Source organism: Salmo salar, chromosome 18 (genome assembly GCF_965601325.2).
Source record: "Salmo salar chromosome 18, fSalSal1, whole genome shotgun sequence".
Lineage (NCBI taxonomy): Eukaryota > Metazoa > Chordata > Actinopteri > Salmoniformes > Salmonidae > Salmo > Salmo salar.
The window spans coordinates 82809644-82824954 of NC_138308.1; the positions used below are offsets into that span (position 1 = coordinate 82809644).

The 15311-nt window shown below is 40.8% G+C and overlaps 1 protein-coding gene across 2 annotated transcripts; it reads left to right on the plus strand.

Annotated features, from left to right (window-relative positions):
• The first annotated feature begins 6545 nt into the window (after positions 1–6545).
• Positions 6546–14497, plus strand: six7 (SIX homeobox 7). Of its 2 annotated transcripts, none has more exons than XM_014156267.3 (3): positions 6546–7346; positions 11520–11683; positions 12506–14497. In XM_014156267.3, exons 1-3 carry the CDS (start codon positions 6924–6926, stop codon positions 12717–12719), a joined length of 801 nt encoding a protein of 266 aa, XP_014011742.1. In that variant the 5' UTR covers positions 6546–6923; the 3' UTR covers positions 12720–14497. The 2 variants fall into 2 exon arrangements, with proteins under 2 accessions (XP_014011742.1, XP_014011743.1); XM_014156268.3 differs by having other exon boundaries at positions 6546–7331.
• The last annotated feature ends 814 nt before the right edge of the window (positions 14498–15311 follow it).

Below are 15311 nucleotides of genomic sequence, written 5' to 3' on the forward strand. Positions count from 1 at the left end.
TGCATATGGTCATAGAATGAATTAGAACACAAAAGTATTATGATGTAGCTCTATGATACAGACTGTAGAAGTTGTGGTGCTGTAGCACATTCTGCTTTGAGATCAGAGTTGTTTAGTCACATAACTTATGAGACCATTTTTTTTGTAGCTAAACCATCCCGTTGTTCATTTTCTTGCCTTTATAGGGGCGGCAGCATAGCCTAGTGGTTAGAGCGTTGGACTAGTAACCGAAAGGTTGCAAGTTCGAATCCCCGAGCTGACAAGGTACAAATCTGTCATTCTGGCCCTGAACAGTTAACCCACTGTTCCTAGGCCGTCATTGAAAATAAGAATTTGTTCTTAACTGACTTGCCTAGTTAAATAAAGGTAAAATAAATAGTCAATATTGCAAGTTTACAATCTGAGCAAAACACATTGGAGAGTTGGTGAAGCCGCAGTACATGCTCTTACTAAGACCAAAGGCTCGATTCAATCCCTAGCGCTGAATATCAGAGTTACAGCGTGATTGAAATGTAAAGGCAATGTTCCCGCATTCGCGGAGACTGCATGCACAGTAAACGTTGCATATGTCGGCTCAAGCGCGCCATACTGCTGAACTTCGGCGATACAGATTGAATCCAGCCCTAAGTGTTTACCACCGGTTTCCTGACACTTCAAATAATTCTGCTAACAAATGGATAAATAGATAGAAATGTTGCTTCAAGGTTGATGACCACTCTTCACCCCCAATATGTTTGATTCAGCTTGGAAACTTTGCTTGGTATTTGGCATTTTGGTATTTTATTAGGATTAGCTGTCGCAAAAGCACCAGCTACTCTTCCTGGGGTCCACAGAAAACATGAAACATGACATAACACAGAACATTAATAGACAAGAACAGCTCAAGGACAGAACTACATAAAAAAATTGTAAAGGCACACGTAGCCTACATATCAATAAATACACTTTATAGGTCAAAGAGTGCTATACTGATAATTAAGCTTAAGAATATGAACAATTTTATTAGGTTAACATTGGCGGGCTCGATCATCATATCATATCAAAACAATGCCTCTAAGAATGTATAGTATTCAATAAATCAATACAGTTTAAACACCCTGATACTGACACACACACACACACACACACACACACCACACACACACACACACACACCCTCATCCCATCTTAATTTTATGATTCACCCCATTCTAACGGCTTGGGAGTGGTTTATCAGATTTCAGCTCCCTCAGTCTGCTCTCAGTGTTAGTAGAATGGGGGTTGGTTGGGGTTCAGGGAGGGGGATAGAGGGGTGGAGGGAAGTGTCTGAGACCTAACAGGGTCAGATTAATGGTGTGATCTTCCCCTGGTTCATCTTTCTCCCTCTCTCTGTTCCTCTAAATACCAGCTGTGTGCCACTTGAACACACACAGTACAATCCCCCTGACACACACACACACACACTGCACCCCACTGCCCTGATAATCTAATCTAGTTTTAGGATATAACATATAGCCAGGCTATCATCCGCTGCCCTCTGGGAATCTGTACTCTTCTCTTGAGTTAGGCTACTTGCTGTTTCTGCTGACTTCATTTGAAAAATACTATTTTTTTTATACATTGCAGTTATAATGTTGTACTTTTTTAAACCTAAGTATTTTGGTTGATATTAAAGTTAAACTGTATATTTTTATATGGACATACTGTATAAACATTTAAAATAACAATGTTCCTCTACATACAGTGTAGACCTTAACGTGAAATGCTGACTTACATGCCCTGAGAGCAGACTGAGGGAGCTGAAATCTGATAAACCACTTTCCAGTTTCAGCATGACAATGTCCCTGTGCACAAAGCAAGTTCCATACTGAAATGGTTTGTTGACTCGAGATTGATGTGGAAGAACTTGGCTGGCCTGCACAGAGCCCTGACCTCAACCACATCGAACACCTTTGGGATGAATTGGAACGTCGACTGCGAGCCAGGCCTAATCTCCCAACATCAGTGACCGACCTCACTAATGCTCTTGGGCTGAATGGAAACAAGTCCCCGCAGCAATGTTCCAACATCTAGTGGAAATCCTTCCCAGAAGAGTGGAGGCTGTTATAGCAGCAAAGGTGGGACCAACTCCATATTAATGCCCATGATTTTGGAATGAGATGTTTGTCAAGCAGGTGTCCACATACTTTTGATAATGTAGTGTATCTTCTGCTATCTTTTTTTACAACAAAACATAGCACAGTTTTCACATGTTGATGTTGGGGTGGTGCTGGAGATAATGAATTTGAAGTTACTTTTTTTTCTTTAAAATATCACTGCTTTTATGTAATGATTTATTCCATATTTTTTACCTTGTCCCAGACCTGCTGTTTTTGACTCTTCCTCTCTCTCCCTCTCTCTCTCTACCGCACCTGCTGTCTCAACCTCTGAATGCTCGGCTATGAAAAACCAACTGACATTTACTCCTCTACAATCACTGTGATTATTATTTGACGCTGCTGGTCAAATACCCAATCTTGCCTTAATGGCCTTGTACTCTTATAATCGCCTCTGGAAGAGCACTGGCCAACCCTCAGAGCCTGATTCCTCTCTAGGTTTCTTCCTAGGTTCCTGCCTTTCTAGGGAGTTTTTCCTAGCCACCGTGCTTCTACATCTGCATTGCTTGCTGTCTGGGGTTTTAGGCTGGGTTCCTGTATAAGCACTTTGTGACATTTGCTGATGTTAAAAGGGCTTTATAAATCATGATTGATTGATTCAATTGGACTAGTTATTTTCAGAGGTGTACAAAAGAGTAAGCAATAAAACTAAATAAGAAAACCAAAAACCTTCTAATACAATAACATATTTACTTACAAACTCAGCTATTACACTTACATTTTGCATAAAGTCTGAATTACTTGTCTGTTGACTTAATAAAGTCTGAATATCTTGTCTGTTGACTTAATTCTATAATCAATCATCACCCTGAATGTCCCCAGCTAAGCCAGCATTGTCTGATAAGTAAACCCATATTTGTGTTGTGTAGACAGATTATTAGACAAGACTAAGTCCATTTACCTTATTCTAAACAATGACCTCTTAATTTGACTACAACCTCTATTTTAAAACATATATGCATACAAAGCCCATAAACTTGGTTTGGTGTTGGTGGATTGGCAAGCACGTGGCACTCTAGACTAGGGATGTACTGGGCAAGGTTGGGGTCAATTCCATTTCAATTCAATCAATTAAGGAGAATTATTGGAATTCCAATTCAAGAATAGCAAGATATATTTTTAATGTGGATCTTCCTAAACTGATCCCAGCCCACCTCCACCAACATATCTGCTAGCTATTATAGTAGTGTGGGGGGATATGTTTTGTCAGATATTTTACATCCTGTGGCTATGCTAGCCATCATTGTACACAAACCTATCGACATTACTCCCTAAACAAAACAGTAATAAATTAAACTGCAATGTGCATAAAGACCAACATCTGTTGAATGAAATAGAAAAGCTATAGGCTATAACCTGATGGGCTAATTGGGCATATTCATTCTCTATAGCCTATACTCATATCATAGCCTTTCATGTGTGTTTGCTGTACCACATTCATAGACAGATACTTATTTTAAACCGGATTTATTGTCCCCTAAAGACTGATTAATACTATAAGGTCAGAGAGGTATTGAACCCATGGGGCAGGATCATGTAATACCGTGCCCTCGTGTAACTGTCGTGGATCCCCATCATCCTGCCTCGAGAGACTGGTGTTTTTTCTCCAATCCTGACCCTGGGACCAACCGGGATGGGGAGATTACGGTATAACAGTGTCCACTTGAATTAACATGCGATTAGTTTGTCAGGCGCGTTGAGAGGATGCAGTCGCATCGGAAAAGTCGACGCGGTAAATGGACGCTGTCGCCACGCATGTGATACAGGTTTTCATGCAAGCCTAACGCGCCGTATCTCTGGCGCTCAGATCCAAACCTTATTAAAAACGGAGGGTATATTATAGCTGTCTGTCATCTATAGCCCATACATTTTCTGAGCCAGAGTGCATCCATCCACCAACACTGTAAAAGATAATTACTGGGTAAATTGAGAAAAAAATAACTACGAAAACAACAACCAACATATAGGCCTACATAATAAAAATGAGATCAGGTCATTTCAATGATTTGTTCATTTCATTTGACCAAAAAAATATATATTTTATGAGGATAACCAAAAAGATAGAAACGTATGTGATTTAATTTACTAAATGTTAATACATTTTGTAAATATTAATAATAATAATAATATTTCTCTCAACTTAATTATTATTGCAACAATTTGCCCGTTTTTTCAAAGATTGTGGGTCCAAATGTTTTTTTTTACACAATGTTGTATGCATTTCTGAAGAAAGAAAAGTAGGTTATATTTCTATATTAGTATTGAGCAACTTGTTGTGCCATGATGGATTATGATGAACGGATATCAAAACCGTTGACAAATTGATGTTCCCACCATGCCCATTTTTAATGACAGAGGCAAATTTAGCATCATGCAATGCTTGCAGTTCTACCTCCAGGTAGGCTACTGCTGGTGGATAAATAACTTGTTCACATGCTAGTCAAAGGTTCATCCAGTTAGCAAATCAGAAAAATCTGACTTCCGACTAGCACGTGAACACTCATGTTGGATTTACTAAATATTGGTGTGACATCAACTCATATTTAATCATATAGGCAGGTAGCCTAGTGGTTAGAGCGTTGGACCAGTAACTGAAAGAAATCCCCGAGCTGACAAGGTAAAAATCTGTCGTTCTGCCCATGAACAAGGCAGTTAACCCACTGTTCCCCTGTAGGCTTTCATTATAAATAAGAATGTGTTCTTAACTGACTTGCCTAGTTAAATAAAGGTTCAATTTTTAAAAAATCGAGCACATTTTTATGGCAATTATTAATTCTCTGGACTTACTTTATTTGTGTGAATCCAAACAATTTATTCAAACAATTGTTACTCAAAAACATAGAAAGTTACATCTACTAATAATATTAAGTATATTATTGTTGCCTTAATTTTTTAAAGCCGATTCAAAACGTAATAATAAAAAACATCTGAAAACAACTGCAGCATAAATTCCGTTTGGTTTAGGCCCATCTAAAAGAAAAGAGAAACCAGCACACTGCTCTTGCTAGTATCACTGTTGGGCATGTCTGAAATATGCCCAATTTACCCAAGACCTAAAACAATCAGTCGCCAAACTTTCTGTAGGGTGAATTTGGAATAAGCGGGACACGTTTTGCATTTCTGTCTTCTGTAAACTCTTTCATCATCTATCCAACATATTAGCCCAACACCTGATACATTTCTGAAATCCTCAAGATGTTTCCTAATCACACCCCAAAAAACTCATGTTCATAGGAGGCATGACATACCCGTTTGTGTACTCTGAGCCAAAATCATGTGGTAGACTGGGACATCAGATTAGATAAACTGGGACACCCTTATTATGGTCCCAATGGTACCCCAATGACAATTCCATTTTTTTTGTGTGTGATTAGGAAGCATCTGAGGATTTAATAAGTGTATGACATTCTGGGTTAATATGTTGGATAGATGTCTGAACAGGATATAGAAGACGGACATTTTTCTGAATTCACTCAAATAACAGTCTAATAACAGAAAGAAAAAACGAACAGGATATAGTACAATAACACAAATGACTGAATTACAAAATTGAAATGATGTTAGCAACTATATTTTGATGCACCAGTTCATAGTATGCACATTTACATCACAATTTTGCACAGTGCATTATTTATTACAGTTTTATAACCTTAACATCAAAATAAAACAAAAAGTGTACTATGTCCTTCAATGGGTGAGCTTCCTGTTTAACGCGTGCTCTGCCCCTCTATGATGTCACACCAATGAAGTGATTTGATTTTGATCATGTGTGTTCTCTGCAAGGGTTAGGAAGAATTGTTTTTATTTTCTCTTTTCAGACCAATAATTAAACGCGTCAGGATTAAGATGTCCCAGTTTATATAATGTCCCACTCTTTCTGAATTCACCCAACATTTACACTATACATTCGTCCTATCCTGATTTTTTTCAAACGATTTTAAGCACAAAAGTTATATGACACATTTACTATTCCAATATAAAGTATGCTATTGGTCACCGAAAAGTTATTGATTTTTCATCACTTCATTATATTTGGGTGATTAAACTCTTTCCAGGAAAACCCGGCCTAATGGGTAAATGTTGTTTACCCAAATTTTCCTGCTCTCTTCTCTGCCGCCCCTCTTCCTCCCTCCCTGTCCCCTGGCCTGAAATGGATTTTCGCCCGGCCTGCAGGTTATGCAGATCAGACCAATTAAATATCCTTGTTGTTAGCTTACCAATCAGCCTGACAGTCAATGTATCCCTCGACTAAGCCAAACAATCTGATCAGGCTGCCCCACCCCCCACCCCCCACCCCCCCACACACACACCACCCCCTAAGTGGCTAATGACCTCCGAGGCGCATAATCCGTCTCAAAACAACTACAACGATGCTAATTGCATCTAGCTATAAATACCGGTTGACACTTGACGTTCATTCTTTAGCCTACTAGAACGGCCTGAACTCCTGGAAGCGCATGACCCCGCCACGAATCTTCTCACATATAGCATAGCTCGCCAATACCGAGAAACGAGGAGAAACAACTTACATAAGCAACTCGCTACCAATCAGATTTTGTTTGGTGTCTTTTTCCACTGCAAAACTAGGCCTATATTTGACTCTACTGAACTTTCACATCACTCTATAGGCGCACGGTGACCGTGGTGCGTAAAAGGACACTTCATCGCAGGCTACGGTCTCTTTATTTGAACACGCACCAGGCAGCTGGAATGATATGACCATTGGCCATGTCCATTTAGCAAATTTAGACTATTTTGTTTGTTGACAAAGTCTGAGAACCCCGAAATATGTTCCCTCTGCCTATGTTCACCCCTGAGCAAGTGGCTCGGGTGTGCGAGAACCTCGAGGAGACCGGCGACATCGAGCGCCTTGGTCGGTTCTTATGGTCCCTGCCTGCCGCTGTCCCTGGCTCCGCGGGGGAGGCTCTCAACCGCCACGAGTCAGTGATGCGCGCCAGGGCGCTGGTTGCCTTCCACGGAGGAAACTTCGAGGCGCTTTACCAGATCCTCCAGAGCCACCGCTTTACGCGCGAGTCTCACGCCAAGCTCCAAGATCTGTGGCTGGATGCGCACTACCGCGAGGCGGAGCGGCTCCGGGGCCGTGCCCTGGGACCCGTGGAGAAGTACCGCATCCGCAAGAAGTTCCCCCTGCCTCGCACCATTTGGGACGGCGAGCAGAAGACGCACTGCTTTAAGGTGAGACACCAAGCTGTAAGTAATATTCTTTCGCACCAATAGTAGTTAGGCACTTTACCTTCCATAGCTATAGTGACGCACCTTTCCATGATCCATTTTACGCACCACCTGGCTATATATTAGAGAATAATTTATATATGTAGCTACTTATATTGAACTCATATCTGTTACCATGAATTTCAATACTTGGGTACACTGGGCTGACTCACTGCATGCTAATTTGTAAAACATTTTTTTTTACATTCTTACACTGAAACATTTGAAATGAATTCAGAAGGTCCCATTATGGCACGTTGGCATATTCAGTCTAAATGACATGGACCAGGGTTATCTATTTTTCTCCAGCCCTGATCGCTCTTAACGCAGACTATAGGGTCAATGCCACCCTGCAAGGTTAGAAATAGTAAATCACTTAATCTCGGTTAACCCAGAACTAAAATGGAGCATAATTTGGTCAACTGTTATCTTTAGGTAGTCTGTTCACGAAAGATTATACATCACGTAGGCTATTTATAAATATAAACGAATTTGTTTAATTATGTTTTACGTCTTTACTTAAAATAACAACGGAGTAGTCAGACATAGATCTTTGAATAATAAACACTTAATTTATCTGTGTTGTGCTGATATAGAATTCATGTGTTTTTGCAAGTTATGAACACTTAATAGTGAACATGGCTCTGTTTTTAGAGGATTGTGGGTAATTCAAATATTGTGGACTTTTACACAATGTTGTATGCATGTTTAAAGGAATTTTTTTTTTTTTTCTAAAATAGTATTAAGCAGTTTGTTGTTCTGAGGTGTAATTTATCATGATGAACGGATATCAAAACAGTCAGACAAATTGACGTTCAATAATGACAGATGCCATTTCCACCATCAACAAGGTAATGTGCACCAGTCTTAATGACAGAGGCTAATGCAGCATCCTGTAATGCTTACAGCTCTTCCCGTTTACTGCTAGAAGAATGAGCACTGTGATCGACAATCCCTGCAGGTTAAGTCATCAAATACATTAAACAATATTAAACATTAAGACAGAACCACTGGAAATTACTAATCAGAACTACTTACTAATTGCACTTGAAAACAATTTGTAAGGAAGGTTAATAATTTAAGGAGAAGGGACCCCACAGTTTTAGGTTCAGTACAACAAATATTCCATTCAAGTAACTACAATCGTTATAGTTCAGAATACATCATGCAATTTAGAGTCAAAAAGTTCATAAAACAAAAGTATTTACAACTTTAAAAAATAACCATATGGGTGGTGATGTCACTTTATTAATTAAGTATTGAACACTGCAATACTTTGAGTTGGGTTACTTCAATGGTTCTAGGCAACGGGTTTCCACAGAAAAATGGAGTTAGCAGAACTAATTACTTTTTACAGTGTAGGGAAGCAATAAATGACTGTCTAAACAATCTCATTGCTCAACCATCTCTGGCTTTGCCACTGATCAACATACATCAGCATCTATGTGTGGAATCACAAAACGAATGAGATGAAAGTGAACCGTATGACTTACGGGCTAAAGCTCAAAAGACTGAATAGGCTACACAAAGAATATATATTTCATTTCAAAGTATTCTCAAACTTTATTTTCATCTAAATCTCAACATGTGTAGGACATTGGCGGGAAGTCATGCCTCTGCTCTTCAACCTCAGCCTGGGTACCAGTCTGTTTGTGCCAACAATCCACTCCTCATATGACACAGAGTAAAGGGAGTGGAATTTTAGCACAAAACAGGTCTGGATGTCAGGCTACTTCAACCTGCAGGTAGTAATCCTGGAGTTAAAGAGCACCCGGCGAGCCTGTTAAACAAGGACTGTGCTGCCGTATGCTAGGGCTGTAGTTCATGGCCTGTGTCCCAGATGGCACCCTATTTCCTATAGAGTGCACTGCTTTTTACCCAAACTCTATGGACCCTGGTCAAAAGGGTTCCATTTGGGATGCAGCCATGGAGAGAGTCAGTCTGCTTAAGCCGTGTGTGTCAGAGACCACCTGCGGCAGTATTTTACTCTGGGGTTTCCATCCCTCACAGCAGTGAGCAATCACCTAGGCTGTGTTCCAAAATTGCACCCTATTCCTTCTATAGTGCACTACTTTTGGTCAGCGGCCATAGGGAACATCCCGGGTAATGATAGAGGAGCAGACAGCACTTCAATCAACTAAACCCAATTAAATGCATATGAAAGCACTTGCCTCGGGGCAGGGAATAGGCATTCCAGAACATACAGCGTAAATATCCAGGACTGACTGAGTAGCCCTAGACATAACCCTGGACAGATACACGCTTTGAGCAGGTCACATTTCCACAGACGGTCCATGGACGTTAAACAATATAAGCCCTGTGTGTCAGTCTCTGGCCCAGGTTGTTGTCTACAAGATTGAAGGGATAAAGTCTGTTCCTGAGCATTAGATGAAAGGGCAGAGGCTGAGCACTCACTGTTGCTATAGACAGTATATAGGTCAGGGGAGCTTAGGGGATATCCCCACTCCCAAGGTTACATCAGTACTAAGCTTTTCATCCTGAGCCAATATACAGTGCAGCATATTTATGTTGATAATGTGGATTATAATTATTATCCCTTAAATCCAATTATTTCATCCAATTATACGATTATTTGGTTGTAATGTCTTAGGTCTAGGAGATCTTCCCTAACCGATATCAATGGAGTAGCCTAGTAAAGATACTACACTCACATACTGTATACACTACCGGTCAAAAGTTTTAGAACACCTACTCATTCAAGGATTTTTCTTTATTTTGACTCTTTTCTACATTGTAGAATAATAGCGAAGACATCAAAACTATGAAATAATACATATGGAATCATGTAGTAACCATAAAAGTGTTAAACAAATCAAAATACATATTATATTTGAGATTCTTCAAATAGGGACCCTTTTCCTTGATGACAGCTTTGCACAGTCTTGGCATTCTCTCAACCAGCTTCACCTGGAATGCTTTTCCAACAGTCTTGAAGGAGTTCCCACATAACCACCTCAATTTGGTTAAGGTCGGGGGATTGTGGAGGCCAGGTCATCTGATTTCAGCACTCCATCACTCTCCTTCTTGGTAAAATAGCCCTTGCACAGCCTGGAGGTGTGTTGGGTCATTGTCCTGTTGAAAAACAAATTATAGTCCCACTAAGCCCAAACCAGATGGGGTGGCGCATCACTGCAGAATGCTGTGGTAGCCATGCTGGTTAAGTGTGCCTTGAATTCGAAATAAATCACAGACAGTGTCACCAGCAAAGCACCCCTACACCATAACACCTCCTCCTCCATGCTTTACGGTGGGAAATACACATGTGGAGATCATCCGTTCACCCACATCGCGTCTCACAAAGACACGGCGGTTGGAAGCAAAAATCTCCAATTTGGTCTCCAGACCAAAGGACAAATGTCCACCGGTCTAATGTCCATTGCTCATGTTTCTTGGCCCAAGCAAGTCTCTTCTTATTATTGGTGTCCTTTAGTAGTGGTTTCCTTGCAGCAATTTGACCATGAAGGCCTGATTCACACAGTCTCCTCTGAACAGTTGATGTTGAGATGTGTCCGTTACTTGAACTCTGTGAAGCATTTATTTGGGTTGCAATTTCTTAGGCTGGTAACTCTAATGAACTTATCCTCTGCAGCGGAGGTAACTCTGGGTCTTCCATCCTGTGGCAGTCCTCATGAGAGTCAGTTTCATCATAGCGCTTGATGGTTTTTGCGACTGCTCTTGAAGAAACCTTAAAAGTTCTTGAAATTTTCCGTATTGACTGACCTTCATGTCTTAAAGTAATGATGGACTGTCATTTTTCTTTGCTTATTTGAGCTGTTCTTGCCATAATATGGACTTGGTGTTTTACCAAATAGGGCTATCTTCTGTGAGAGTGTGCAAAGCTGTCATCAAGGCAAAGGGTGGCTACTTTGAAGAATCTCAAATATAAAACACTTTTGGTTACTACATAATTCCATATGTGTTATTTCATAGTTTTGATGTCTTCACTATTATTCTACAATGTAGAAAATTGTGAAAATAAAGAAAAACCCTTGAATGAGAATGAGTAGGTGTTCTAAAACTTTTGACTGGTAGTGTATGTCATATCTCATTGTGATAGATATAGTTATTACGAACACTGTTCGTTACATGAAGCAGGGAACTGACCATTATTGTGTCCTTTATGTATCACAGGAGAGAACTCGCAGCCTGCTCAGAGAGTGGTACCTCCAGGACCCGTACCCAAACCCGTCCAGGAAACGGCACCTGGCCCAGGCCACGGGACTCACACCCACACAGGTCGGCAACTGGTTCAAGAACCGACGCCAGAGAGACAGGGCTGCATCGGCAAAGAACATGTACGTTAAGACAGACAGGAACTCTACTCAGCTGAAACCTTTTGACTTCTTATTGAACATTTTAGAAATTAAATTAAATGAAGAAATAAAAAAAATTAGAAGTCATTTAAAAAAATAAAATAATATAGGACTGTGGACATCTTCCTTTTGGTTTTACATCAAATACATAACCAATGCTGCACACTGGACTCAGGGGTACACGTAGCATAGTAAACAGATATCCAGGACACTCCAATTAGTATGATATCTTATGTTTCGTATGCTATGTATTAATTTGTGGATGTCCATCATCCATTCTGTATGATATGTTACGAATTACAATTCTTAGGATATGTTACGAATTTGCCAAACGTGTGATATGTTACGAATTCCAATTTGTTGTGGCTACTGTTAGCCAGGTGGTTAAGGGTTAGGAGTTAGGTTAAAGGGTTAAGGTTAGGGGAAGGGTTAGTTACATGGTGAGTAGCTAAAAAGTAGTAAGTAGTTGAATAGTTGCTAATTAGCTGAAATGCAAAAGTTATCCGTTATGATATTCAAACACGCAGGTTTTGGGTTGCTAGACGTTTGCGTTATACGCTCGACCAACCACCATACTTTTTTATGTTGCCTTAAATAACTTTCTATCTTATGTAACCATACCAAATGTATCATAACATGTTAATTTTAGTGTCCCGAATTTATAATTACTATGTTACATCTAGCCTATGAGACCAGGCTGAATGCTTTCATTGAGAGAGAGTACCTGTTAGGTACCACTTAAACCGACCATATATCTCTAAAAACTAAAACATACTCCTCTTTCTTTTTTCTCTCTTCTCTCAGACTGCAGCAGGACCCCACCCACCTGCCTTCCGGAAGCTCCCCTGAGGGTTCTGCCCAGGAGCATCACGCCCACCACCCCCGCCTGCTGGCCGCCTCCCCGCGTCACCCGGGCAGCCCAGAGGCCAGCGACTGCAGCACGAGCACCGACCCGCGGGGCACTGGCACCTCCACCCCAGACAACTCCGTTAGCAGCGACAGCGAGTTCGAATCCTGAGGGTCGGGTCACTGACCACAGCAAGAGAGAGGCTCTCATTGGTTAAATCCTGAAGAGAGAGGCTGTGATCAGTTCTCAGCCAGGAAGGCCCGACCCCACAGATATATAGAGACAATAGACACTGTAGAACTACTATGTCTGTAGCTTGAGATTGGACACTTGGACAGGAAGTTCTCTATGAGAGACTTGATATGGACACTTGATGTGGTTGCTAGTGGACGAATGGGGAGGGGTGGGAGGTTGGGGATTAGACCATCTACAAACACATGCACTTAAAATGCACCATCGCACATGACTGTAAGGTACACTGTTACTAAGTACCGTATGACTGTGCTACTACCTACTGCTATAAAGACCCACTACAATTCTCTGTCCTATAGATTTGGACTGGAACGTGGGTAGAAAAAAGTCAGTCAGTCAGCAGCGATAACATATTCTAGGACAGCAATAACTATTCTCAGGCACGTTATTTATAGAAATAATGTAAACATAAAAAGTCTTAGAGTAATTACTGAGCTTGAATTATAATATTATATGTTTTGATACTGAGTGGTTGAACTCATCGGGGGTCTATCTTTGAGTAGTCTATCGTTGAGCGCTAGCTTTAATCCCATTTCTTAATTAGCCCCTTACATTGACCACTGCCTTCTGTAGGCTGTTGGTTTCCTACATGATTAGTCGTTGGTGGACACAGAACTGCTTGATTGGATTGGACAGGTCTGCATTTCTCTTCATACACGTCACTGCCTTAAAGTATATTGGCATCACAGCCCCAGTCTTCTAGTTTGGCTAACATTAGGCACCGTTGCAGACCATAACTGTCCCTGAAGCTAACACAGCCTAAAAAATGGTCTCTAGACAATCTTGTAATGCATGGAAAAGACATTACACATCACTGTACATTTCATATAGATGGTTTAAATGTTTCCCTGTTTTATGATAATGTAACTACTGTATGACAATGCTGATGTGTATCCAAAACATCCTCATTCTAACATTATCCAGTTCAAACCTGTTATATCCTTTTAGACTGTTGTATGAGTCATCATTCAGTGTGGAATCCTCTGTGCAGCTCTCACTAGAGATGTCATTGCATGAATTGCCTGTCAGAGCAAAACAAAGTAAGTGGGATAAAAATGAAATGAAAGCAAGATTGATAAAGTGAAGCACAACTTGGTCTTAACTCATTGATGTGCCTATAAACGTTGGAGGACTGAATGACTTGTTTAACATGACAGTTTCATCTATATATATTTTAAATTTAACCAGGGAAATCGGTTAAGAACAAATTCTTATTTACAATGACGGCCTACCGGGGAACAGTGGGTTAACTGCCTTGTTCAGGGGCAGAACAACAGATTTTTACTTTGTCAGCTCGGGGATTCGATCCTGCAACATTCGGTTACTGGCCCAACGCTCTAACCCAGGGGTGGGAAATTCCAGTCCTCGAGGGCCTGATTGGTGTCACAGTTTTGCCCCAGCTAACACACCTGACTCCAATAATCACCTAATCATGATCTTCATTTTAGAATGACATTTGATTCATCAGCTGTGTTCTCTAGGGATGGAGAAAAAGTGTGACACCAATCAGGCCCTGGAGGACTGGAGTTCCCACCCCTGGTCTAACCACTAGGCTACCTGCCACCCCATATAGGCCTACCCATATAAATATCACCATACAATACATTGTCATGGGATTCATTCATAGAAAAATAAGTATTTTTAAAAAATGTGTCTGATGTATGCATTTGGAATAAATGAAAGTATTTTTATCCAAACCTGTTGAAGTCTGTGAGCAACGAGTCCACCAGCGTTTCCATGTGAAACGGCGTGAACAGTGGATAGGGTGAAAGAGGATGGGACCTTTGTTGTTTGTTTGTTTGGGAGGGGGGCTCATATGCATTGTATTTTCTGATAAATCATTTGATCAACTCTAAACCTCATCTGAATCTTATAATGAATAATGTGGTAATTGAGGAGACTAAACTGCTTGGTGTAACCCTAGATTGTAGACTGACATGGTAAAACATATTGATGCAACGGTTGCAAAGACGGGGAGAGGTCTGTCCCTGACCAAGCACAACTCTGCTTTCTTGACATCACAATCAACCAATCAAGTACTAGTTTTATCACACCTGGACTACAGCCCAGTTATTTGATCAAGTGCTGCAAAGAAGGACATAGACAAATTACAGTTGGCCCAGAACAGAGCAGCCCAGCTGGCCCTTCAATGTACACAGAGGGCTAATATCAACAACATGCATGTCAATCTCCCCTGACTCAAAGTACTGTAGAGGAGAGGTTGACTGCATCACTACATGCCTTTGTGAGAGGTATTGACGTGTTGTAAGCACTGAGCTGTCTGTCCAAACGACTAGCACACAGCTCGTACGAGGAGACGCACAGTACTATATAGAGCCATGACTACATGGAACTCTCTTCCACATCAAGTAACTAAAGCAACCAGTAGAATTTTACTTAGAAACAGATATAAAAAAAAATACACCTCATGGAACAGCATGGACTGTGAAGACACACACACACACACACACACACACACACACACACACACACACACACACACACACACAC